The sequence below is a fragment of the Salvelinus alpinus genome, chromosome 14 (genome assembly GCF_045679555.1).
Source record: "Salvelinus alpinus chromosome 14, SLU_Salpinus.1, whole genome shotgun sequence".
Classification (NCBI taxonomy): domain Eukaryota; kingdom Metazoa; phylum Chordata; class Actinopteri; order Salmoniformes; family Salmonidae; genus Salvelinus; species Salvelinus alpinus.
The window spans coordinates 56697916-56723478 of NC_092099.1; the positions used below are offsets into that span (position 1 = coordinate 56697916).

General features: G+C 41.7%; 1 protein-coding gene across 5 annotated transcripts in view; it reads left to right on the plus strand.

The window, feature by feature from the left end:
• dip2a (disco-interacting protein 2 homolog A) overlaps nt 1-25563 on the plus strand; it is a 275105-nt gene that overhangs the window by 143625 nt on the left and 105917 nt on the right. For all 5 annotated transcript variants that reach the window (XM_071341941.1, XM_071341938.1, XM_071341937.1 and 2 more), the window contains 6 exons: nt 794-904; nt 12578-12701; nt 12767-12876; nt 18353-18455; nt 24408-24472; nt 25379-25472. In XM_071341941.1, the coding sequence (XP_071198042.1) occupies nt 794-904; nt 12578-12701; nt 12767-12876; nt 18353-18455; nt 24408-24472; nt 25379-25472 (607 nt within the window). The remainder of the gene's footprint in view (nt 1-793; nt 905-12577; nt 12702-12766; nt 12877-18352; nt 18456-24407; nt 24473-25378; nt 25473-25563) is intronic.

Here is a 25563-nt window from a genome sequence, read left to right on the forward strand (position 1 = left end):
CAGTATGTATCCTATAGGTTGATGTTGACAGTGTATCCTATAGACAGATGGTGACAGTATGTATCCTATAGGTTGATGTTGACAGTGTATCCTATAGACAGATGGTGACAGTATGTATCCTATAGGTTGATGTTGACAGTATGTATCCTATAGGTTGATGTTGACAGTGTATCCTATAGACAGATGGTGACAGTATGTATCCTATAGGTTGATGTTGACAGTGTATCCTATAGACAGATGGTGACAGTATGTATCCTATAGGTTGATGTTGACAGTATGCATCCTATAGGTTGATGTTGACAGTGTGTCCTATAGACAGATGGTGACAGTATGTATCTTATAGGTTGATGTTGACAGTATGTATCCTATAGGTTGATGTTGACAGTGTATCCTATAGACAGATGGTGACAGTATGTATCCTATAGGTTGATGTTGACAGTATGTATCCTATAGGTTGATGTTGACAGTATGTATCCTATAGACAGATGGTGACAGTATGTATCCTATAGGTTGATGTTGACAGTATGTATCCTATAGGTTGATGTTGACAGTATGTATCCTATAGACAGATGGTGACAGTATGTATCCTATAGACAGATGGTGACAGTATGTATCCTATAGACAGATGGTGACAGTGTGTATCCTATAGACAGATGGTGACAGTATGTATCCTATAGGTTGATGGTGACAGTATGTATCCTATAGACAGATGGTGACAGTGTGTATCCTATAGACAGATGGTGACAGTATGTATCCTATAGGTTGATGTTGACAGTATGTCTGTTTTCTTTAGGTTGCTCTAGTGTTCCCCAACAGTGACCCTGTGATGTTTATGGTGGCTTTTTATGGATGTCTGCTGGCAGAGCTGATCCCTGTGCCCATTGAGGTGCCCCTCACCAGGAAGGTAAGGACAGGGGACATTGACTAGGGTTGTGGTGCCTACCTGCTCTCTGAAGGCATGGGAAACGTGTTTACATTGCCAAAGCAAGTGAAATGCTGTAGATAATAAACAAAGTGAAATAAACAATGACACATTTACATTACACTCACAACAGTTCCAAAAGAATAGAGACATTTTGAATGTCAGTTTGTCTGTTTACAAGGCATTCGGAAAGTATTCAGACCCCTTCCCTTTTTCCACATTTTGTTACGTTACAACCTTATTCTAAAATGGATTAAATAAATGTTCCTCATCAATCTGCAAACAATACCCCATAATGACAAAGCGAAAACAGGTTTTTAGAGGTGTTTGCTAATTTATAAAGAATAAAAAATTGAAATACCTTATTTACATAAGTATTCAGATCCTTTGCTATGAGACACAAACTTTAGCTCAGGTGCATCCTTTTACCATTGATCATCCTTGAGATGTTTCTACAACTTGATTGGAGTCCACCTGTGGTAAATTCAATTGATTGGACATGATTTGGAAAGGAACACACCTGTCTATATAAGGTCCCACAGTTGACAGTGCATGTTAGAGCAAAAACCAAGCCATGAGGTCAAAGAAATTGTCTGTAGAGCTCAGAGACAGCATTGTGTTGAGGCTGGGGAAGGGTACCCAAAAATGTCAGCCGCATTGAAGGTCCCCAAGAACACATTGGCCTCCATCATTCTTAAATGGAAGAAGTTTGGAACCACCAAGACTCTTCCTGGAGCTGGCATCCGGCCAAACTGAGCAATCGGGGGAGAAGGGCCTTGGTCAGGGAGGTGACCAAGAACCTGATGGTCACTCTGACAGAGCTCCGGAGTTCCTCTGTGGAGATGGGAGAACTTTGCAGAAGGACAACCATCTCTGCAGCACTCCACCAATCAGGCCGTTATTGTAGAGTGGCCAGACGGATACCACTCCTCAGTAAAAGGCACATGACAGCCAGCTTGGAGTTTGCCAAACGCCATCTAAAGGACTCTCAGATCATGAGAAACAAGATTCTCTGTTCTGATGAAACCAAGATTTAAATCCCTTGAGTAAACCTGGCACCATCCCTACGTTGAAACATGGTGGTGACAGCATCATGCTGTGGGGATGTTTTTCAGCGGCAGGGACTGGGAGACTAGTCAGGATCGAGGGAAAGATGAACGGAGCAAAGTACAGAGATCCTTGATGAAAACCTGCTCCAGAAATCTCAGGATCTCAGACTGGGGCAAAGGTTCACCTTCCAACAGGACAATGACCCTAAGCACACAGCCAAGACAACAGTCAGGAATGGCTTCGGGAAAAGTCTCTGAATGTCCTTGAGTGGCCCAGCCAGATCCCAGATTTGAACCCGATCAAACATCTCTGGAGAGACCCGAAAATAGCTGTGCAGTGACGCTCCCCATCCACCTGACAGAGCTTGAGAGCATCTGCCGAAAAGAATGGGAGAAACTCCCCAAATACAGGTGTGCCAAGCTTGTAGCGTCATACCCAAGAAGACTCAAGACTGTAATCACTGCCAAAGGTGCTTCAACAAAGTACTGAGTAAAGGGTCTGGATACTTATGTAAATGTGACATTTCAGTTTTTTAAATTGTATTAATTTACAAACATTTCTAAAAACCTGTTTTGGCTTTGTCATTATGGGGTATTGTGTGTAGACTGAGGGAAAAACACTATTTATTTGTAGAATAAGGCTTGTAACGTAAACATTTCCGGGAAAAAGTCAAGGGGTCTGAATACTTTCCGAATGCACTGTATTTTAAATGAAGTTGGAAATGCAGCTGTCCGTTTGGAAATCAGTTGGAGTACAGAAACCTAGGTCGTACAGTCATGACAGAATGAATGACACCTGCTAATGAAATGGGAAGAGAATCCTGCTTAGCACAGTCATGACAGAATGAATGCCACCTGCTAATGAAATGGGAAGAGAATCCTGCTTAGCGTGAGTGTTTTTCAAGTTATGTTTAAACAGAGCCTTAAATGAGCATGTGATCTTTATATAAAGACCTTATGCGCAACCTTAAACGGGAAATGGTCCAATACCTTCTGCTGACTGGTTAATGGGGAGGAGCACACTTTTTTAAAGGTTTAACTTATGACCAGAAAATGTCCCAAAACCTTGTAGCATGTCCAAGAGATGGGGAATATACTCCACAGGGTTAGAGAGGGGGTATAGACGATATCACAGGGTTAGAGAGGGGGTATAGACTCCACACGGTTAGAGAGGGGGTACAGACGATATCACAGGGTTAGAGAGGGGGTACAGACGACTCCAACACCATCATTAAGTTTGCCGACGATACAACAGTGGTAGGCCTGATCACCGACAACGAGGAGACAGCCTATAGGGAGGAGGTCAGAGACCTTGCCGTGTGGTACCAGCATAACAACCTCTCTCTCAACGTGATCAAGACAAAGGAGACATGAGCTGCTGCTCCGCCATGGATCAGACAAGGAGCTGCTCCGCCGTGGATCAGACAAGGAGCTGCTCCGCCATGGACCAGACAAGGAGCTGCTCCTCCGCCATGGACCAGACAAGGAGTCGCTCCTCCTCCGCAGTGGACCAGACAAGGAGCTGCTCCTCCTCCGCAGTGGATCAGACAAGGAGCTGCTCCTCCTCCGCAGTGGACCAGACAAGGAGCTGCTCCTCCTCCGCAGTGGACCAGACAAGGAGCTGCTCCTCCTCCGCAGTGGATCAGACAAGGAGCTGCTCCTCCTCCGCAGTGGATCAGACAAGGAGCTGCTCCTCCTCCGCAGTGGATCAGACAAGGAGCTGCTCCTCCTCCGCAGTGGATCAGACAAGGAGCTGCTCCTCCTCCGCAGTGGATCAGACAAGGAGCTGCTCCTCCTCCGCAGTGGATCAGACAAGGAGCTGCTCCTCCTCCGCAGTGGATCAGACAAGGAGCTGCTCCTCCTCCGCAGTGGATCAGACAAGGAGCTGCTCCTCCGCAGTGGATCAGACTAATTACAGGATTCTACAAATGAGTAATGATAATACACAATCAATCTCCTCACACTATCAAATGATGAGAGTTGAGGTCAGTTAGTATTTGAAACATGTAGCTTAATCCCAATTAGGACCATAGAGGTTAGCCAGAACAACCTGTGTGTTAAAACCTCTACCGCTTCTCTCTCCCGGATCCGGGATCCTCCTCATCAAAAAAGCTGACTAGCATAGCCTAGCCTAATGGGACAGGGATATCATATAATATAATTTTCATGAAATCACAAGTCCAATACAGCAAATGAAAGATAAACATCTTGTGAATCCAGCCATCATTTCCGATTTTTTTTAAATGTTTTACAGCGAAAACACTATGTATTTCTATTAGCTAACCACAATAGCCAAACACACAACCGCATATTTTCACCATGTTTCCACCGCATAGGTAGCTTTCACAAAACCGACAAAATAGAGATAAAATTAGTCACTAACCAAGAAACAACTTCATCAGATGACAGTCTTATAACATGTTATACAATACATTTATGTTTTGTTCGAAAATGTGCATATTTGAGGTATAAATCATAGTTTTACATTGCAGCCACCATCAAAAATCGCACCAAAGCAGCCAGAATAATTACAGAGAGCAACGTGAAATACATAAATACTCATCATAAAACATTTATGAAAAATACATGGTGTACAGCAAATTAAAGATAAACATCTTGTGAATCCAGCCAATATTTCCGATTTTAAGTGTTTTACAGCGAAAATACAATATAGAATTATATTAGCTTACCACAATAGCCAAACACACAAACGCATTTATTCACCGCAAAGGTAGCTTTCGCAAAAAACAGCAAAAGATATAAAATGTATCACTAACCTTTGGACAACTTCATCAGATGACAGTCTTATAACATCATGTTATACAATACATTTATGTTTTGTTCGAAAATGTGCATATTTAGAACTGCAAATCGTGGTTATACATTGTGAATACGTAGCAACATTTTCCCAGAATGTCCGGAGATATTTTGGACACTCACCTAATCTGACCAAAGAACTCATCATAAACTTTACATAAAAATACTTGTTGTATGGCAAATGAAAGATACACTGGTTCTTAATGCAACCACTGTGTTAGATTTTTAAAAATAACTTTACTACAACATACAAAATACATTATTGTGAGACAGCGCTCACATATTCTCCGCCCTGTTGGATTCTACATATTCCACAGAAATACGAAATAAATCAAATCAAGTTAATTTTATATAGCCCTTCGTACATCAGCTAATATCTCGAAGTGCTGTACAGAAACCCAGCCTAAAACCCCAAACAGCAAGCAATGCAGGTGTAGAAGCAAGAAATAACATCATAAGTGTTTTCTTACTTTTGCTGAGCTTCCATCAGAATGTTGTACAAGGAGTCCTATTTCCAGAATAAATCGTTGTTTGGTTTTAGAATGTCCTTCTCTTCTGTCGAATTCGCGCCACAATGCTAGCCAAGGTTGCTAACATTCCCATCCTCCCTTGGCGCAAAGAACGGAAAACTCCAAAAGTCCCAATAAACGTTGAATAAACTGATAAAACTCGATTGAAAAAACCTACTTTATGTTATTATCATATGTTTCAAATAAAATCAGAGCCGGAGATATTCGCCGTGTATACCGAACGCTTTTCAGAAGACAATGTCGAGCTCCCCTGCGCGCCTTCGAGGACAAAGAAAATACCGGACCTGTCACTCCAAAAGCTCTTATTCGACCTCAGATCAAGCTAGACACCCCATTCCACCTTCCACTGCCTGTTGACATCTAGTGGAAGGCGTATGAAGTGCATGCATATCGATAAATAAAAGCCAGTTGAATAGGCAGGCCCTGAAACTCGTTTTCAGATTTTTCACTTCCTGTATGGAAGTTTGCTGCCAAATGAGTTCTGTTTTACTCACAGATATAATTCAAACAGTTTTAGAAACGAGAGTGTTTTCTATCGAATAGTAATAATAATATGCATATTGTATGATCTAGAATAGAGTACGAGGCCGTTTAAATTGGGCACGATTTTTTCCAAAGTGAAAACAGCGCCCCCCTATTGACAAGAAGTTAAACAGTTTCCCCATCGCCATAACATATCGCCATTTAGTATCTGAAATTACTTTGGAGGAGACAAACAGGGTGCCTTTTCTGAACTTAAGGGAAGATGGCTGCCCTCTGGCCTTAGCACCAAAGTTGGATGGAAATATTTGGTCGACCCATCTTTTCTTTAGTTTAGCATGGTCGCTGGAGCGGAGATGGGTCTCTTGGGAAAAAAACTAATTTCGTTCTTAAAACTTCTTGTCACTATAGGGGGTGCTGTTTCAACTTTGTAAAATATCGTCCCCAAATTAAACTGCCTCGTACTCAATTCTTGCTCGTACAATATGCATATTATTATTACTATTGGATAGAAAACACTCTCTAGTTTCTAAAACCGTTTGAATTATATCTGTGAGTTAAACAGAACTCGAGTTGGAGCAATTTTCCTGTGAGGAAGTGAGAAGTCTGAAATCATGCAGGCTGTTCTGAGGTTGGTTTATTAATTTGCCTGTCTTCTATTGGTTGAGATGCACTGCATACGCCTTCCCCTGGATGTCAGCAAATAGTGAGAATTGGAATGGAGTTGCTAGGCAGATCTGAGGCCTTATAAATAGGCTCGGAACGTGATGTCCTCTCTTTCCTTCGTTCGCCATGACGCAAGGCAGACCTCAGGATGGCGTTCTAGAAAGCTCCCGTTATAGCCCTTAGATATATCCGGCTCTGATTTTATTCGATATAGGTGTTAGAAACATCATAACGTAGTTATTTTAAACCGAGTTATTTCAGTTTATGTGAGTATATTGCGATTTTCGAAATGTTCTTTGTGCTGCGCAATAGTGAGTTGGGCACGTCTTCGCCACATGGCTAATGTTTACAGCTAATTCCAAAGTTGAAGGCGACAATCTACAACCGAGCAACGATTCTTTTGGACAAAGGACAACTTGCCCAAGATTCTGATGGAAGCTCATCAAAAAGTAAGAACTATTTATGATGTTAATTCGTTGTTCTGTGAAAAAAATTTAAATGATTATTCCTCCATTCATTTCGGTGGGGTCTCGCTATAACGCACCCTGTATGTCGTAGTAACGTTAATTTAAAAATCTAACACAGCGGTTGCATTAAGAACTAATGTATCTTTCATTTGCTGTCCAACCTGTATTTTTTAGTCAAGTTTATGATTATTTATTGATTAGATTAGGTGCCTCTCCAAGATGGCGCCGGCCAGATTGCCTGAAATGTTGCTTCTAATCACATTGTATAACCACGATTTGTGCTGCTAAATATGCACATTTTCGAACAAAACCTATATGCATTGTGTAATATGATGTTACAGGACTGTCATCTGATGAAGTATATCAAGGTTAGTCAAAAATTATATATCTTTTGCTGGATTGTTACGATCGCTAACCTTTGCTGCTGGTAAATTGCTTGTGTTTCTGGCTATTGTGGTAAGCTAATATAATGCTATATTGTGTTTTCGCTGTAAAACACTTAAAAAATCTGAAATATTGGCTGGATTCACAAGATGTTGGGCTTTCATTTGCTGTACGCTGTGTATTTTTCAGAAATGTTTTATGATGAGTATTTAGGTATTTGACGTTGGTCTCTGTAATTATTCTGGCTGCTTCAGCGCTATTTCAGATTGCAGCTGCAATGTAGAACTGTGATTTATACCTGAAATATGCACATTTTTCTAACAAAACATATGCTATACAATAAATATGTTATCAGACTGTCATCTGATGAAGTTGTTTCTTGGTTAGTGGCTATTTATATCTTTATTTGGTCGAATTAGTGATGGCTACCTATGCAGGAAAAAAATGGTGGGGAAAAAAATTTGTGTCTTTTGCTATGGTGGTTAGCTAATAGAAATACATATTGTGTCTTCCCTGTAAAACATTTAAAAAATCGGAAATGATGGCTGGATTCACAAGATGTGTATCTTTCATTTGGTGTCTTGGACTTGTGATTTCATGAACATTTTATTATATGATATCCCTGTAGCTTTAGGCTAGGCTATGCTAGTCTGCTTTTTTGATGGGGGGATCCCGGATCCGGGTTTGTGACTCGTTAGAGGTTAAAGACTTAAGATGAGCATACAATCGACTACGCTTGACCACATGGTTAATTCTGATATAGCTAGTGGAGCCTGGAGTACGTGATTTAGGCATAGACATTAGAAATGAATGGAAGGACAGTCACATGGCCAGTGTGAAATGAATGGAAGGACAGTCACATGGCCAGTGTGAAATGAATGGAAGGACAGTCACATGGCCAGTGTGAAATTAATGGAAGGACAGTCACATGGCCAGTGTGAAATGAATGGACGTAAGTTCACATGGCCAGTGTGAAATGAATGGAAGTAAGGTCACATGACCAATGTGAAATGAATGGAAGTAAGGTCACATGACCAGTGTGAAATGAATGGAAGTAAGGTCACATGACCAGTGTGAAATGAATGGAAGTAAGGTCACATGACCAGTGTGAAATGAATGGAAGTAAGGTCACATGACCAGTGTGAAATGAATGGAAGTAAGGTCACATGACCAGTGTGAAATGAATGGAAGTAAGGTCACATGACCAGTGTGAAATGAATGGAAGGACAGTCACATGACCAGTGTGAAATGAATGGAAGTAAGGTCACATGACCAGTGTGAAATTAATGGAAGGACAGTCACATGGCCAGTGTGAAATGAATGGAAGTAAGGTCACATGACCAGTGTGAAATGAATGGAAGGACAGTCACATGGCCAGTGTGAAATGAATGGAAGTAAGGTCACATGACCAGTGTGAAATGAATGGAAGTAAGGTCACATGACCAGTGTGAAATGAATGGAAGTAAGGTCACATGACCAGTGTGAAATTAATGGAAGGACAGTCACATGGCCAGTGTGAAATGAATGGAAGGACAGTCACATGACCAGTGTGAAATCAATGGAAGGACAGTCACATGACCAGTGTGAAATGAATGGAAGTAAGGTCACATGGCCAGTGTGAAATGAATGGAAGGACAGTCACATGGCTAGTGTGAAATGAATGGAAGTAAAGTCACATGGCCAGTGTGTTTAAAGGTCAGAGTATTAAGATATAAAGAAAATACCTTAAGATACATGAATGTCTGAGGAATTTTAATTATGAGATTTCTGTTGTTTGAATTTGGTGCCCTGCACTTTCACTGGCTGTTGTCATATCATCCCGTTAACGGGATTGCAGCCATAAGAACTGACTTGCCTAATTAAATAAAGGCGTTAAAAAAATAGGCCAAATCGGTGTACAAAAATACCGATTTCCGATTTGTTATGACAACTTGAAATCAGCCCTAATTAATCGGCCATTCCGATTAATCGGTCGACCTCTACTACAGACCCCTAGCACTCACGTCCATAGCCATGAAGTGCTTTGAAAGGCAGGTAATGGCTCGTATCAACACCATTATCCCAGAAACCCTAGACCCACTCCAATTTGCATACCGCCCAAACAGATCCACAGATGATGCAATCTCTATTGCACTCCACACTGCCCTTTCCCACCTGGACAAAAGGAACACCTATGTGAGAATGCTATTCATTGACTACAGCTCAGCGTTCAACACCATAGTGCCCTCAAAGCTCATCAATAAGCTAAGGATCCTGGGACTAAACACCTCCCTCTGCAACTGGATCCTGGACTTCCTGACAGGCCGCCCCCAGGTGGTAAGGGTAGGAAACAACACGAATGCCACGCTGATCCTCAACACTGGGGCCCCTCAGGGGTGCGTGCTCAGTCCCCTCCTGTACTCCCTGTTCATCCACGACTACGTGGCCAAGCATGACTCCAACACCATCAAGTTTCTGACGACAACGGTGGTAGTCCTGGTCACCAACAACGATGAGACAGCCTATAGGGAGGAGGTCAAAATGCCAGAACAACAACAACCTCTCCCTCAATGTGAGTAAGACAAAGAAGCTGATCATAGACGATAGGAAAATGAGGGCCTAACAGGCCCCTATTAACATCGACGGGGCTGAAGTGGAGCAGGTCAAGAGTTTCAAGTTCCTTGGTGACCACATCACCAATGAACTGTCATGGTCCAAACTAGAGGTCGACCGATTATGATTTTTCAACGGCGATACCAATTATTGGATGACCCCCAATTTATTTATTTATTTTATTTTTAATTTTTACATAAAAAAAAAAAAACATTTTTGTAATAATGGCAATTACAACAATACTGAATGAACACTTATTTTAACTTAATATAATACATCAATAAAATCTGTTTAGCCTCAAATAAATAATGAAACATGTTCAATTTCGTTTAAATAATGCAAAAATAAAGTGTTGGAGAAGAAAGTAAAAGTGCAATATGTGCCATGTAAGAAAGCTAACGTTTAAGTTCCTTGCTCAGAACATGAGAACATATGAAAGCTGGTGGTTCCTTTTAACATGAGTCTTCAATATTCCCAATATTAGGTTGTAGTTATTATAGGAATTATAGGACTATTTCTCTCTATACGATTTGTATTTCATATACCTTTGACTATTGGATGTTCTTATAGGCACTTTAGTATTGCCAGTGTAAAAGTATAGCTTCCGTCCCTCTCCTCGACCCTACCTGGGCTCGAACCAGGAACACATCGACAACAGACACCCTCGAAGCAGCGTTACCCATGCAGAGCAAGGGGAACAACTACTCCAAGTCTCAGAGTGACGTTTGAAACGCTATTAGTGCGCACCCCGCTAAATAGCTAGCCATTTGACATCGGTTACACCAGCCTAATCTCGGGAGTTGATAGGCTTGAAGTCATAAACAGCTCAATGCTTGAAGCATTGCGAAGAGCTGCTGGCAAACACAGGAAAGTGCTGTTTGAATGAATGCTTACGAGACTGCTGGTTTTTACCACCGCTCAGTCAGACTGCTCTATCAAATATTAAGTCGTAGACTTAATTATAACATAATAACACACAGAAATAGAGCCTTTGGTCATTAATATGGCCGAATCTGGAAACTATCATTTCGAAAACAAAACGTTTATTCTTTCAGTGAAATACGGAACTGTTCCGTATTTTATCTAACGGATGGCATCCCTAAGTCTAAATATTGCTGTTACATTGTACAACCTTCAATGTTATGTTATAATTATGTACAATTCTGGGAAATTAATTACGGTCTTTGTTAGGAATAAATGGACTTCACACAGTTTGCAACGAGCCAGGCGGCCCAAACTGCTGCGTATACCCTGACTGCTTGCACGGAACACAAGCGAAGTGACACAATTTCCCTAATTAGAAGAAATTCATGTTAACAGGCAATATTAACTAAATATGCAGGTTTAAAAATATATACTTGTGTATTGATTTTAAAGAAAGGCATCGATGTTTATGGTTAGGTTTGGTGCAACGACAGTGCTAAATCATCACCCGTTTGGCGAAGTAGGCTGTGATTCGATGAGAAATTAACAGGCACCGCATCGATTATATGCAACGCAGGACACGCTAGATAAACTAGTAATATCATCAACCATGTGTAGTTAACTAGTGATTATGTGAAGATTGATTGTTTGTTATAAGTTTAATGCTAGCTAGCAACTTACCTTGGCTTCTTGCTGTCCCTGCGTAACAGGTAGTCAACCTGCCACGTAGGCTCCTCGTGGAGTGCAATGTAAGGCAGGTGGTTAGAGCGTTGGACTAGTAACCGGAAGGTTGCAAAACAAATCCCTGAGCTGACAAGGTAAAAATCTTGAGGCAGTTAACTCACTGTTCCAAGGCCGTCATTGAAAATAAGAATCTGTTCTTAACTGACTTGCCTAGTTAAATAAAGGTGTAAAAAATATATAGATATATATACAGATTTCCGATTGTTATGAAAACTTGAAATCGTCCCTAATTAATCGGCCATTCCGATTAATCGGTCGACCTCTAGTCCAAACACACCAAAACAGTTGTGAAGAGGGCACAACAACACCTTTTCCCCCTCAGGAGACTGAATATATTTGGCATGGGTCCCCAGATCCTCAAAGTTCTACACCTGCACCATCGAGAGCATCTTGACTGGTTGCATCACCGCCTGGTATGGCAACTGCTTGGCATCTGACCGTGAGGCGCTACAGAGGGTAGTGCCTACAGCCCAGTACATCACTGGGGCCAAGCTTTCTGACATCCAAGACCCATATACTAGGTGGTGTCAACGGAAGGCCTTAAAAATTGTCCGACTACAGTCACCCAAGTCATAGACTTTCTGCTACCTCACGGCAAGCGGTACTAGGACCAAAAGGCTCCTTAACAGCTTCAACCCCCAAGCTATAAGACTGCTGAACAATTAATCAAATGTTGCTTCTTGCTGTTTATTATTTATGCATAGTCACTTTAGACTAACCTGTACCCGCACATTGACTCTGTACCGGTACTCCCTGTATATAGCCTCATTATTGTAATGTAATTTTCTTGTTACTTTGATTATTATTATTTTATTTTTTTCCTTTAGTTTATTTAGTAAATATTTTCTTAACTCTATTTCTTGAATTGCGTTGTTGGTTAAGGGCTTGTAAGTAAGCATTTCACGATAAGGTCTACACCTTCAATGCATGTGAGAAATAAAATGTGATTTAATTTTGATTCTTCATTCACAAGCTCTCTCTCATATATATTCATATATATAGGATGCAGGCAGCCAGCAGATAGGTTTCCTGTTGGGCAGCTGTGGGGTGACTCTGGCTCTGACTACTGATGCCTGTCAGAAGGGCTTGCCTAAAGCACAGACTGGAGAGGTGGTCACGTTTAAAGGTAGGAGCTGGTCTAAAACACGGTACAGAATATCTGCTTCATGACTAAAATGTATAATGTTACAGGCTGGCCGCGGTTGCTGTGGTTCGTAACAGATGGGAAGCACGTTGTAAAGCCACCCAAAGACTGGCACCCCACCATCAGGGAAGCTAACAATGAGATTGCCTATATAGAGGTGAGTACTATTGTTGCGTCAAGAAACAGAACACTCAAAACATATAGATACTATGTTCTTCCCTAGTATAGAGGTGAGTACTATGTTCTTCCCTAGTATGGAGGTGAGTACTATGTTCTTCCCTAGTATGGAGGTGAGTACTATGTTCTTCCCTAGTATAGAGGTGAGTACTATGTTCTTCCCTAGTATAGAGGTGAGTACTATGTTCTTCCCTAGTATAGAGGTGAGTACTAAAAAGATACTATGTTCTTCCCTAGTATATAGGTGAGTACTATCTATCATAGATGTACATCTAACTGTATTATGTTGTTAAATACGGTCTTTAATAGTGGGTAAACTAAACTCAGCAAAAAAAGAAACGTGCCTTTTTCAGGACCCTGTCTTTTAGAGATAATTTGTAAAAATCCAAATATCTTCAGATCTTCATTGTAAAGGGTTTAAACACTGTTTCCCATGCTTGTTCAATGAACCATAAACTATTAATGAACATGCACCTGTGGAACGGTCGTTAAGACACTAACAGCTTACAGACGGTAGGCAATTAAGGTCACAGTTATGAAAACTTAGGACACTAAAGAGGCCTTTCTACTGACTCTGAAAAACACCAAAAGAAAGATGCCCAGGGTCCCTGCTCATATACGTGAATGTGCCTTAGGCATGCTGCAAGGAGGCATGAGGACTGCAGATGTGGCCAGGGCAAAAAATTGCAATGTCCGTACTGTGAGACGCCTAAGACAGTGCTACAGGGAGACAGGATGGACAGCTGATCGTCCTCACAGCGGCAGACCACGTGTAACAACACCTGCACAGGATCGGTACATCCGAACATCATACCTGCGGGACAGGTACAGGATGGCAACAACAACTGCCGGAGTTACACCAGGAATGCACAATCCCTCCATCAGTGCTCAGACTGTCTGCAATAGGCTGAGAGAGGCTGGACTGAGGGCTTGTAGGCCTGTTGTAAGGCAGGTCCTCACCAGACATCACCGGCAACAATGTTGCCTATAGGCACAAACCCACCGTCGCTGGACCAGACAGGACTGGCAAAAAGTGCTCTTCACTGACGAGTCGCGGTTTTCTCTCACCAGGGGTGATTGTCGGATTCATCTAACTGTAACTGTATGATTAATATTGTCTTTAAATAATATCTTTAATAGTGGGTAAACTAGATGTAAATGTTGTTTAATGCTGTCTTTAATAGTGGGTTAACTAGATGTAAATGTTGATTAATACGGTCTTTAATAGTGGGTAAACTAGATGTAAATGTTGATTAATACGGTCTTTAATAGTGGGTAAACTAGATGTAAATGTTGATTAATACGGTCTTTAATAGTGGGTGAACGAGATGTAAATGTTTAATACGGTCTTTAACTTTTACTTGGTACTCATCCCGGATCCGGGAGCACCCCCCACAGTAAAAAAGCTGACTAGCATAGCGTCACAAGTAAATACTAGCATCTAAATATCATTAAATCACAAGTCCAAGACACCAGATGAAAGATACAGATCTTGTGAATCCAGCCATAATTTCTGATTTTTAAAATGTTTTACAGGGAAGACACAATATGTAAATCTATTAGCTAACCACGATAGCAAAAGACACAACTTTTTTTTCTCCACAATTTTTTTCCTGCATGGGCAGCTATCACAATTTCGACTAAATAAAGATATATATAGCCACTAACCAAGAAACAACTTCATAAGATGACAGTCTGATAACATATTTATGGTATAGCATATGTATTTTTAGAAAAATTTGCATATTTCAGGTATAAATCACAGTTCTACATTGCAGCTGCAATCTGAAATAGCGTTGGAAGCAGCCGGAATAATTACAGAGACCGACGTCAATTACCAAAATACTCATCCTAAAACATTTCTGAAAAATACACAGCATACAGCAAATGAAAGACCAACATCTTGTGAATCCAGCCATCATTTCTGATTTTTAAAATGTTTTACAGGGAAGACACAATATGTAAATCTATTAGCTAACCACGTTAGCAAAAGACACCACTTTTTTTACTCCACCAGTTTTTTACTCCATCAGTAGCTATCACTAATTCGACTAAATAAAGATATATATAGCCACTAACCAAGAAACAACTTCATAAGATGACAGTCTGATAACATATTTATGGTATAGCATATGTTTTTTTTGAAAAATGTGCATTTTTCAGGTATAAATCATAGTTTACCATTGCAGCCACTATCACAAAACTCACCAAAGCGACTAGAATAACTACAGAGAGCAACGTGTATTACCTAATTAATCATCATAAAACATTTCTTAAAAATACACAGCGTACAGCAATTGAAATACACAGATCTTGTGAATCCAGACAATATTTCAGATTTTCTAAGTGTTTTACAGCGAAAACACAATATATCGTTATATTAGCATACCACATGAGCTAACATCACCCCAGCATTGATTCAAGGCAAAAAGCGCGATAAAGTTATCACCACCAAAATATATAAATTTTTTCACTAACCTTCTCAGAATTCTTCAGATGACAGTCCTGTAACATCATATTACACAATGCATATAGAGTTTGTTCGAAAATGTGCATATTTAGCATCACAAATCGTGGTTATGCAATGTAATCTGTCAAAACATGGCATGCATTCTGGCCGGCGCCATCTTGGAAAGGCACCTAAGTTTACGATTATTTATCGATTAGATTGACAAAAAAAATACAGGTTGGACAGCTAATGAAAGATGCATTAGTTATTAATGCAACCGCTGAGTTAGATTTTTAAAATTAACGTTACTAGACATACAGTGTGCGTTGCAGCCAGACTAGTGCCGCAACAATGGCCGACAAATGCGTTTAAATTTTTTCACATAAATACGGAATCAAATCATAAATAGCTCTTACTTTTGGACGAGCTTCCATCAGTATCTTGGGCAAGGTGTCCTTTGTCCAAAATAATCGTTGCTTTGTTGTAAAACGTCCTCTTCAACTTCGGAACTAGCAGCTAACAATAGCTACGTGGCACACACATGTCCAAATCCTCAAACGCAATACTACGAAAATTCCGAAAATAGCAATATACTCGCATAAACTGATATAAATCGGTTTCAAATAACTTCGTTATGATGTTTCTAACACCTATATCGAATTAAATTACAGACGGACATATCTAAGGCCGATAACTGAGCGTTTCAAAATGCTATCCTGAGGTCTTGCGTTCCGTAATGGCGGAAGTCGAAAAGAGAGCGCACTTCGTTCCTTGCCCTTTTATAAGCTCTGAGAAATACGTAGAAACACCATTCCACTTCTCATTGGTTACTGACATCCAGGGGAAGGCGGGTGCAGTTCATTTCGATCCATAGGGCACACACAGAGCTTTAAACTGATCTGAGAACAGAGACTATTTTTCTGACCTTCGCATGTCCTGTCATGATTTTCGCTGTAGAAAGAGTTCTGGTTCACCCACAGACATAATTCAAACGGTTTTAGAAACTAGAGATTGTTTTCTATCCAATAGTAATAATAATATGCATATTGTACGAGCAAGAATTGAGTACGAGGCAGTTTAATTTGGGGACGATATTTTACAAAGTGGAAACAGCACCCCCTGTATTGAGAAAAGGTTAACAGTGGGTAAACTAGATGTAAATGTTGTTTAATGCTGTCTTTAATAGTGGGTAAACTATATGTAAATCTAACTGTATATTGTTGTTTAATATGGTCTTTAATAGTGGGTAAACTAGATGTAAATGTTGTTTAATACGGTATTTAACCTCACTAGGCTATGTGGGACGCTAGCATCCCACCTGGCCAACATCCAGTGAGATTGCAGAGCGCCAAATTCAAATACAGAAATAGTCATTATAAAAATTCAGAAAATATACAAGTATTTTACATAGGTTTAAATATTAACTTCTTGTGAATCCAACCACGGTGTCAGATTTAAAAAATGCTTTACAGCGAAAGCATACCTTACGATTATTTGAGAACATAGCCCAGCAGACAAATCATTACAAACAGTAACCAGCCAAGTAGAAGAGTTACACAAGTCAGAAATAGAGATACAATTAATCACTTAACTTTGATGATCTTCATATGGTTGCACTCAGAAGACATTCATTTACTCAATAAATGTTCCTTTTGTTCGATAAAGTCTCTCTTTATATCCAAAAACCTCTGTTTTGTTCGCATTTTGTTCAGTAATCCACAGGTTCAAACGCAGTCACAACAGGCAGACAAAAAATCCAAATTGTATCCGTAAAGTTCAAAGAAACATGTCAAACGATGTATTAACATATTGAATATGAATTCAATCCTCAGGTTGTTTATAGCCTAAATAATCGATAATATTTCAACCGGACAATAACGTCGTCAATATAAATGGTAAACAAGTAAGGCACTCTCTCGGTCGCACGCATGAAATAGCTCTGTGACTCAGCAGGGTACACTCATTCAGACTGGTCTTACTCACTCATTTTTCAGAATACAAGCCTGAAACAATTTCTAAAGACTGTTGACATCTAGTGGACGGCACAGGAACTGCAATTTGAGTCCTAAGTCAATGGATACTGTAATGGCATTGAATAGAAAACTACAAAACCCCCAAAAATCCTACTTCCTGAATGGATTTTTCTCAGGTTTTTGCCTGCCAAATCAGTTCTGTTATACTCACAAACACTATTTTAACAGTTTTGGAAACTTTTGAGTTTTCTATCCAAATCTACCAATTATATGCATATCATATCTTCTGGGCCCGAGTAGCAGGCAGTTTAATTTGGTCACGCTTTTCATCCAAAATTCCGAAAGCTGCCCCCTACCCTAGAGAAGTTAATAGTGGGTAAACTAGATGTAAATCTAACTGTATAATGTTTAGTACTGTCTTTAATAGTGGGTGAGCTAGATGTAAAGTTGTTTAGTACTGTCTTTAATAGTGGGTAAACTAGATGTAAATGTTGTTTAGTACTGTCTTTAATAGTGGGTAAACGATGTAAAGTTGTTTAGTACTGTCTTTAATAGTGGGTAAACTAGATGTAAATCTAACTGTATAATGTTGTTTAATACTGTCTTTAATAGTGGGTAAACTAGATGTAAATGTTGTTTAGTACTGTCTTTAATAGTGGGTAAACTAGATGTAAAGTTGTTTAGTACTTTCTTTAATAGTGGGTAAACTAGATGTAAATCTAACTGTATAATGTTGTTTAGTACTGTCTTTAATAGTGGGTAAACTAGATGTAAATGTTGTTTAGTACTGTCTTTAGTAGTGGGTGAACTAGATGTAAAGTTGTTTAGTACTGTCTTTAATAGTGGGTGAGCTAGATGTAAATCTAACTGTATAATGTTGTTTAGTACTGTCTTTAATAGTGGGTGAACTAGATGTAAATGTTGTTTAGTACTGTCTTTAATAGTGGGTGAACTAGATGTAAAGTTGTTTAGTACTGTCTTTAATAGTGGGTGAGCTAGATGTAAATCTAACTGTATATTGTTGTTTTCTGCAGTACAAGACCAGTAAGGAGGGGAGCACAATGGGTATAACTGTCTCTCATCCAGCCATGCTAGCCCACTGTCACGCCCTCACACAGGCCTGTGGATACACTGAGGGTGAGTCTCTGTTACAAGGCCCCTGTTGAGGAGGAATGTAAGACAGCCTCCCCCCAGCCCTTTGCTCTCTCCTCTTTCATCTCTCTCCTCTCCTCCCTCCTCTATATCTCCTCTTCTCCCTCTATATCTCCTTCCTTTTCTCTCCTCTCCTCCCTCCTCTCCTCCATCTCCTCTCCTCCCTCCCTTTCTCTCCTCCCTCCCTCATGTCTCTCCTCGCCTCATTCCCGCTATCTCTCCTCCCTCCCTTTGTCTCGCCTCCCTCCCTCTCCTCCCCTCTCCCTCCCTCCCTCCCTCTCCTCCAGCCCTTCCTCCCTCTCCTCCCTCTAGCCATCCCTCCGTCTCCCCTCTCTCCTCTGCTCCCTCTCTCCTCCCTATCTCTCCTCTATCATCAAATCAAATGTATTTATAAAGCCCTTCTTACATCAGCTGATGTCACAAAGTGCTGTACAGAAACCCAGTCTAAAACCACAAACAGCAAGCAATGCAGGTGTAGAAGCACGGTGGCTAGGAAAGAAAGGCCAGAACCTAGGAAGAAACCTAGAGAGCGTCTCTCCTCTCCTCCCCCGCACATTGACTCTGTACCGGTACCCCCTGTATATAGTCTCCACATTGACTCTGTACCGGTACCCCCTGTATATAGCCTCCACATTGACTCTGTACCGTAACACCCTGTATATAGCCTCCACATTGACTCTGTACCGTAATGCCCTGTATATAGCCTCCACATTGACTCTGTACCGGTACCCCCTGTATATAGCCTCCACATTGACTCTGTACCGGTACCCCCTGTATATAGCCTCCACATTGTCTCTGTTCCGTAACACCCTGTATATAGCCTCCACATTGACTCTGTACCGTAACACCCTGTATATAGCCTCCACATTGACTCTGTACTGGTACCCCCTGTATATAGCCTCCACATCGACTCAGTACCGGTACCCCCTGTATATAGCCTCCACATTGACTCTGTACCCTAATACCCTGTATATAGCCTCCACATTGACTCTGTACTGTAATGCCCTGTATATAGCCTCCACATTGACTCTGTACCGGTACCCCCTGTATATAGCCTCCACATTGACTCTGTACCGGTATCCCCTGTATATAGCCTCCACATTGACTCTGTACCGGTACCCCCTGTATATAGCCTCCACATTGACTCTGTACCGGTACCCCCTCTATATAGCCTCCACATTGACTCTGTACCGTAATACCCTGTATATAGCCTCCACATTGACTCTGTACCGGTACCCCCTGTATATAGTCTCCACATTGACTCTGTACCGGTACCCCCTGTATATAGCCTCCACATTGACTCTGTACCGGTACCCCATGTATATAGCCTCCACATTGACTCTGTACCGGTACCCCCTGTATATAGCCTCCACATTGACTCTGTACCGGTACCCCCTGTATATAGCCTCCACATTGACTCTGTACCGGTACCCCCTGTATATAGCCTCCACATTGACTCTGTACCGGTACCCCCTGTATATAGCCTCCACATTGACTCTGTACCGGTACCCCCTGTATATAGCCTCCACATTGACTCTGTACCGGTACCCCCTGTATATAGCCTCCACATTGACTCTGTACCGTAATACCCTGTATATAGCCTCCACATTGACTCTGTACTGGTACCCCCTGTATATAGCCTCCACATTGACTCTGTACCGGTACTCCCTGTATATAGCCTCCACATTGACTCTGTACCGGTACCCCCTGTATATAGCCTCCACATTGACTCTGTACCGGTACCCCCTGTATATAGCCTACCCCCTCTATATAGCCTCCACATTGACTCTGTACCAGTACCCCCTGTATATAGCCTCCACATTGACTCTGTACCGGTACCCCCTGTATATAGCCTCCACATTGACTCTGTACCGGTACCCCCTGTATATAGCCTCCACATTGACTCTGTACCGGTACCCCCTGTATATAGCCTCCACATTGACTCTGTACCGGTACCCCCTGTATATAGCCTCCACATTGACTCTGTACCGTAATACCCTGTATATAGCCTCCACATTGACTCTGTACCGGTACCCCCTGTATATAGCCTCCACATTGACTCTGTACCGGTACCCCCTGTATATAGTCTCCACATTGACTCTGTACCGGTACCCCCTGTATATAGCCTCCACATTGACTCTGTACCGGTACCCCCTGTATATAGCCTACCCCCTGTATATAGCCTCCACATTGACTCTGTACCGGTACCCCCTGTATATAGCCTCCACATTGACTCTGTACCGGTACCCCCTGTATATAGCCTCCACATTGACTCTGTACCGGTACCCCCTGTATATAGCCTCCACATTGACTCTGTACCGGTACCCCCTGTATATAGCCTACCCCCTCTATATAGCCTCCACATTGACTCTGTACCGATACCCCCTGTATATAGTCTCGCTATTGTTATTTTACTGCTCTTTAATTATTATTATTTATTTTTTTTAACTGCATTGTTGGTTAAGGGCTTGTAAGTCAGCTTTTCACTGTAATTGTATTTGATGCATGTGACAATTTAGATTTAGATTTGATCTGGATTTCAAGTCTGAAAATACCCTTTTTTTGTTACAAATGTAACTACAGCCATGCATAATGCACATTCACTAATAATGACTACGTTATTTCAGCAGGCATTAGGCTATAGAACATGAACACAGGGCTCATCAACAATCTCTCAAGCCCTCGTGTCTTTATATTTCAAGTTTAGCCAGCTTGGATCTATTTGCTAACAAGGTATAACAGTTGAATAGTTATGAACACTCTTCTGTCTGTCTCCAACTGTTTGAAAAGCATGTCCACTTTGTTCAGATGTTGAAATCAAGTGGCCTACTTTATTTCTCAGAATGAGAATGAGTTGCCAGTTCTTTATATAATTGTGTTTTATGCTTATTGCACATTTATAAAACAGACTAGACAGCTAGTATAATGGTCTTTACGTGGTGCCCTAATGCCACGAGCAAATAATTGACCGTTCATTTCCCAGAAACAATGTTCATTGATCCTCTGGTTTTAGTAGTGTCTGCTCTGTGCACAATGTGAGTAGTTGAGACATAAAAAGGGTATCATTAGAAAAGGTAACTTCTCCTCTACAGTAAAATAATGTGTTTTGGTGTCTGGAGATGCCGGAGGAGTGCTTGACGCCATCTGTCAAGCATGGTGGAGGCAATGTGATGGTCTGGGGGTGCTTTGGTGGTGGTAAAGTGGGAGATTTGTACACGGTAAAAGGGATCTTGAAGAAGGAAGGCTATCACTCCATTTTGCAACGCCATACCCTGTGGATGGAGCTTAATTGGAGCCAATTTCCTCCTATAACAGGACAATGACCCAAAGCACAGCTCCAAACTATGCAATAACTACTTAGGGAAGAAGCAGTCAGCTGGTATTCGATCTATAATGGAGTGGCCAGCACAGTCACCAGATCTCAACCCTGTTGAGCTGTTGTGGGAGCAGCTTGACCGTATGGTGCTGTTAGTTGGATGGGCTATTTACAGAGGGGCTGTGTACAGCTGCAGTGATCAGTAAGCTGCTTGAAGTTAGTGAGGGAGATATAAGTCTCCAACTTCAGTGATTTTTGCAATTCGTTCCAGTCATTGGCAGCAGAGAACTGGAAGGAAAGGCGGCCAAAGAGGTGTTGGCTTTGGGGATGACCAGTGAGATATACCTGCTGGAGCGCGTGCTACGGGTGGGTGCTGCAATTGTGACCATTGAGCTGAGTTAAGGCGAAGCTTTACCTAGCAACGACTTATAGATGACCTGGAGCCAGTGGGTTTGGTGACGAATCTGTAGCGAGGACCAGCCAACAGGAGCATACAGGTCGCAATGGTGGGTAGTATATGGGGCTTTGGTGACAAAACGGATGGCACTGTGATAGACTGCATCCAATTTGCTGAGTAGAGTGTTGGAGGCTATTTTGTAAATGACATCGCCAAAGTCAAGGATCGGTAGGATAGTCAGTTTTGCAAGGATATGTTTGGCAGCATGAATGAAGGAGGCTCTGTTGTGAAATACGAAGCCGATTTTAAATTTAATTTTGGATTGGAGATGTTTAATGTGAGTCTGGAAGGAGAGTTTACAGTCTAACCAGACACCTAGGTATTTATAGTTGTCCACATATTCTAAGTCAGAACCGTCCAGAGTAGTGATGCTAGTCTCGAGCGTGCGGGTGTGGGCAGCAATCTGTTGAAGAGCATGCGTTTAGTTTTACTAGCGTTTACGAGCAGTTGGAGGCCACGGAAGGAGTGTTGTAGGGCATTGAAGCTCGTTTGGAGATTTGTTAAGTGTCCAAAGAAGGGCCAGATGTATACATAATGGTGTCGTCTGCATAGAGGTGGATCAAAGAATCACCCGCAGCAAGAGCGACATCATTGATATATAGAGAAGAGAGTCGGCCCGAGAATTGAACCCTGTGGCGCCCCCATAGACTGCCAGAGGTCCGGACAACAGGCCCTCTGATTTGACACCCAGAACTCTATCTGAGAAGTAGTTAGTGAACCAGGCGAGGCAGTCATTAGAGAAACCAAGGCTGTTGGGTCTGCCGATAAGAATGCGGTGATTGACAGAGTTAAAAGCCTTGGCCAGGTTGATGAAGACGGCGGCACAGTACTGTTTTTTATCGATGGTGGTTATGATATAGTTTAGGACCTTGAGCGTGGCTGAGGTGCACCCGTGTTATCCAATTGGTATTTAGTCTTGTCCCATCGCTGCAACTCCCGTACGGCCTCGGGAGACGTGGAGGTCAAGAGCCGTGCGTCCTCCGAAACACAACCCAGCCGAGCCTCACTGCTTCTTGACACAATGCTCGCTTAACCCGGAAGCCAGTCGCACCAATGTGTCGGATGAAACACCGTACACCTGGCGACCGTGTCAGCGTGCATTGCGCCCGGCCTGTCACAGGAGTCGCTAGAGCGCGATGGGACAAGAACATCCCTGTCGGCCAAACCCTCCCCTAACCCGGACAACCCTGGGCCAATTGTGCACCGCCCCATGGGTCTCCCGGTCGCGGCAGGCTATGACCGAGCCTGGACTCGAACCAGGATCTCTAGTGGCACTGTGATGCAGTGGGAGGCCATGAGAATGGATTTCTGATTCTAATAATATTATTACACAGATCATACATGTAACGTTAGTTAGCGAGCCAGCAAGCTAATGTTTGGTAGCTAACTAACAGTTTGCTTTAGCTTGTAATAAAAAACGCTTTCTGACAAAATTACAAACTTATATCTGAAAATGTAGCTTGACTCTTACCCGTATACATGAATGAACGCTTCACCGCAGACTGGATCCATTTAACTTCGTTTTGTTTGTAGCTACATCTTGTTTGGCCAGCGTTGTGTCAAGTCACTCCTGTTCACGCTGACCGTGGTGTGTGCAGAAAGTAGCCCATCACTTTTTCCAACTGATCTGTCGATAGCGCCCGCTAAATTCAGGGTATCAATGTTGTTGAGAAAAGTACCAAAACTTTTGTAGTTCTTGATGGCTAATGTTATATCTTTCAAAAACGGTGCGATAGAAAGAACTGTCAAGACGTACAGCTGAACAGCTGATGTTATAGACAGAAGCATGCTACATGGTAGACCAATCCAAACTCATCTCCCGGCATGTCCAGCCCATCCATTATCTCAGCCAATCATGGCTAGCGGGAAGGCTCCTGTCTTTTTCTGTGGCTAAACCAACTAGTCTTGTAATATCACAATTGTATTCGTATGTATGGATGGAATACAAGTTTATTATTGATGTACATGAAAGTTCACATGTTCCAGAAGGCATTTCTGCCAAAAAACACATTTTGATGAAAATGTGATTCAGAACCAAATCAAGGTCCCACTTTGGTTCTCTATTCAGGAGGGGATTTCATATCATTCAGGCTGTGTGGCCAGTGAGAAAAACCGTGAAGTTTTAATATTGTATTTTATAAGTGACTAATTGTTTCTGTTCCAGCTGAGACCATTTGCAACGTCCTGGACTTCAAGAGAGATGCAGGACTGTGGCACGGGGTTCTCACTGTGAGTTGTGCTTCATACGCTCATTATACATACATAGTGGTGTAAACTACTTCAGTTAAAACACTAATGTACTACTTAAGTAGTGTTTTGGGCTATCTGTACTTTACTTTACTATATCTGTTTGTACATTCCCAAAGAAAATAATGTACTTTTTACTTTTTAATCCATACATTTTCAATGACACCCAAAAGTACTTGTTACATTTTGAATTCTTAGCAGGACGGGAAAATTGTCAAATTCACATACTTATCAAGAGATACCTGGTCATCCCTACTGCCTCTGATCTGGTGGACTCACTAAACAGAGAACATCCCTGGTCATCCCTACTGCCTTTGATCTGGTGGACTCACTAAACAGAGAACATCCCTTGTCATCCCTACTGCCTTTGATCTGGTGGACTCACTAAACAGAGAACATCCCTTGTCATCCCTACTGCCTTTGATCTGGTGGACTCACTAAACACATTATTCATTTAAAGGTGTCTAAGTGTTGGAGTGTGCCCCTGGCTATCCGTACATTTTAAAAACAAGATAATGGTGCCGTCTGGTTTTCTTAATAGAACAAATTTTAAATGATTTATACTTATACATTTACTTTTGATCCTTAAGTATATTTAAAACCAAATACTTTGACTTTTACTCAAGTAGTAATTTACTGGGTGACTCACTTTTACTTGTCATTTTCTATTAAGTTATCTTTTACTCAAGTTATCTTTTTCAACCACTACACAGACTACACACGCACATACCTGGGTTTGAAATGCTAGCAGGTACTGTTCAGACTAGACTATGTGACATGACTTGTATCGTCAGTGTTCTCCTGACAATGTGTGTCAGGGACACTGCAGAGACCTACCCCGGTAAATACTGTCCCTGTGTTCACCATGTTGTTGCTGCTGCCTGGCAGAGTGTGGTGACCAGGATGCACGTGATCAGCATCCCTTACTCCCTGATGAAGGTCAACCCTCTGTCCTGGATTCAGAAGGTTCACACTTACAAAGGTGAGGAGGGGCCCAGGTTCACACTTACAAAGGTGAGGAGGGGCCCAGGTTCTGGTGTGTGTGTGTGTGTGTGTGTGTGTGTGTGTGTGTG